The 2380-nt window shown below is 43.9% G+C and overlaps 2 protein-coding genes across 2 annotated transcripts in view; both read right to left on the bottom strand.

The window, feature by feature from the left end:
• Window positions 1–1145, bottom strand: part of LOC115234877 (trichohyalin-like) — a 3916-nt gene extending 2771 nt beyond the window's left edge. The window contains exon 1 of the mRNA XM_029806240.1: window positions 3–1145. Within this exon, the coding sequence (XP_029662100.1) occupies window positions 3–1145 (1143 nt within the window). The remainder of the gene's footprint in view (window positions 1–2) is intronic.
• A 1037-nt stretch (window positions 1146–2182) lies between these two features.
• Window positions 2183–2380, bottom strand: part of LOC115234867 (trichohyalin-like) — a 1959-nt gene continuing 1761 nt past the window's right edge. Inside the window, exon 2 of the mRNA XM_029806229.1 lies at window positions 2183–2380. This exon is cut by the window's right edge and continues 3 nt beyond it. Coding sequence (XP_029662089.1) covers window positions 2183–2380 — 198 coding nt within the window.

Genomic DNA, 2380 nt, shown 5'->3' with positions numbered 1-2380 from the left:
GATTCGCGACGTCTCATCTCTTGGACGTACCTCTGTTGCTCCTTGAGCTCCAACCCGTAACGAAACGCCCTTTGTCTACTCTCCTTCCGCTCCATTGCGATCAAGTTGGCGTTCATCTCTATCTGCCTCTCGAGAGCTTCTCTCTCCTCCATCTTGAACCGTTGTTCTTGCTCATCCGCCTCCTGCTTCGCCCTCAGCTGTTCCTCCCGGCCGCGAAGGACTTCCTGCGCAGCGCGCTGGCGAGCTTCCTTGAATTTCCTCATCGCAAGGTTGCGTCGCTCTTCGACATCCCTGTGCGACTGCTCAACGATGGCTTCTACCTCTAGATTCCGTTTGACCTCTTCCTGCCGCAAGTCCTCAAGATACTTCAGATAAGCCAGTAATTCCGCCCGAAGAGCCTTCGTGTCCTTCTTCGCGCTTGCCTTTTCCTTGGCCAATTCCTCTTCGACTAGCATGTTGAATACGCGATCCACCGTGGCCTCTTCGCGAGCGCGCTCAACGAGAAACCTCTTCGCCGTCAGAATCTGTTCCTCCAGTTCCCTTTTCAATTTTTCCCTCTTCTGCTTTTCCGCTTCGAGATTCTGCAATTCCGCTCGACGCACGTCTTCCCACAACCGCTCCAGATGTTCCCGTCGTTCGTCCTGTTTGGCCCGGTTTCTTCCCTCTTTTAGCACTAGCCTATCCTCCACTTGCCTGGTTAAAGCGAGCGCCATTTCTTGCTGCGCTAAAGCACGCTTTTCGGATTCCTCCGTCTCTTCGCGCTTTTTCGCCTCGAGCTCCTTCAGCATCAGCTTGTGCCATAAATCGTCCAATTCCTTCTCGGCTGATCTCTTCGCCTCGTTATCCGCCATCTGCGCCACGTTACATCGCTTCGCGTCGATCGCCCGTCTCCTTGACAGCTCCTGCTTGATATCTGGACACGCGGCAAGATATTGCTGCATCCGTTTGGCAGCCACCATCGCCTCGTGTTCCTCTTCGCGTCGTTTCCTCAGCTCTTCCGTTCTCGCTCGCATTTCCTCGAGTCGCGCGTCCTCACCCCGCCGCGCCTCCTCCGTGATCTCTCTCGTCAGATTCATCTCGTCGCTCAACACGAGATCGCGCAGCTTCTCTCTACGCTTCTGCAAATTCTCCTCGTATGTCGACATGTCTGAGGATTAGTCGTTGTCGCATTAATGATTGGTAATTATCCCCGTTCAACAGCTCCCATTACACAAATGACGATAATATGTCGAATCCAAGCAGACATAAGATATAGATTTATGTGTAACGAGTTGCGGTTAAGTGATAAATAAGTAGTGTCTAAAGTACGTAATCTTATCACTTTTTAAATTTTCTTTGAAAACCTGATATTAATATATAATTATTAATATTAATTAATAATTAATATCTAAAATTAATTTTGTAAAATTAAACATAGATCTCAATTACAATTTTGTATAATTAAAATCTATCAAAATTCAAGGAAAAGTAAAAGACGGAAATTACATGTATGATAATTACAAAAAAATGTAGATATATTTTTTTGTTTTCGTCCATCTTTTACGCTCATGTAAATAATAAAAAAAATTATTGACATCTGCTTCAATACCTTGTTGAACTCGTCGGCGAAGATTTTTATTCCTGATCTTTCGATCAGTCTCTTTCTCAAATTCCAAAGTTTTAAGAAACTGTTCATACTCCCTCTTATCCTCCTCCGAGCCCTCGAAGATAGATTTAACATGGTACTTTGCGACCTGGCAATTTCCGCGTTCGCGTAACTTGTGCCCGTAAGATATATTTGCCGTACCGGTAACATCAATGGGATATTTTCTCGTTTTCGGTAAACTGCATTGTACTTTAGGTAACGGAAGTAGACTCATCTTTTGAAGTTAATCATAAAAAAAGAAAAAAAAACGAGATTGAAATACCATATAATAATATACTATTTTATGTAGGATTTAATAAATTATATCTATTTTTTTATAATGTTTTAAATTTTATATATATATATATTCCACACAATATGATGTAAGCACAAATTGCATAATCAATTATGCATTCAAAATTCTTATATCTCTCTATAAGAAAGTTCCCAGACATTGATATCTCAAACTCTGCTATCTTATATCAGGTCCTTATCGTCATAATTTTAGTAGCCGATAATACTCACTGATCTATCTCGTTGATCCTCATGCCTGAGCAGTTATGCGGAAGTTAAAGCCGGAGGACAGTAATGACGTCCTTCCCTCTCCGCCGCGTGACGTGCGGCGCACTCCTTCAAGAGGGCTTTAAACGGATGCGGCGTGATGTTTTCGGAAGCTTTCAACAGCTCGTCGGTGAGTTTCTGATACTCATCCGCCTGCCTCACTGCCTCTTCTCGGTGATACCTTCGGTCCTCTTC

This window comes from Formica exsecta, unplaced genomic scaffold, assembly GCF_003651465.1.
Source record: "Formica exsecta isolate Colony F162 unplaced genomic scaffold, ASM365146v1 scaffold108, whole genome shotgun sequence".
NCBI classification, from domain to species: domain Eukaryota; kingdom Metazoa; phylum Arthropoda; class Insecta; order Hymenoptera; family Formicidae; genus Formica; species Formica exsecta.
The sequence above is the reverse complement of the archived record's forward strand: the minus strand, read 5'-3'. Positions and strand labels throughout refer to the sequence as shown.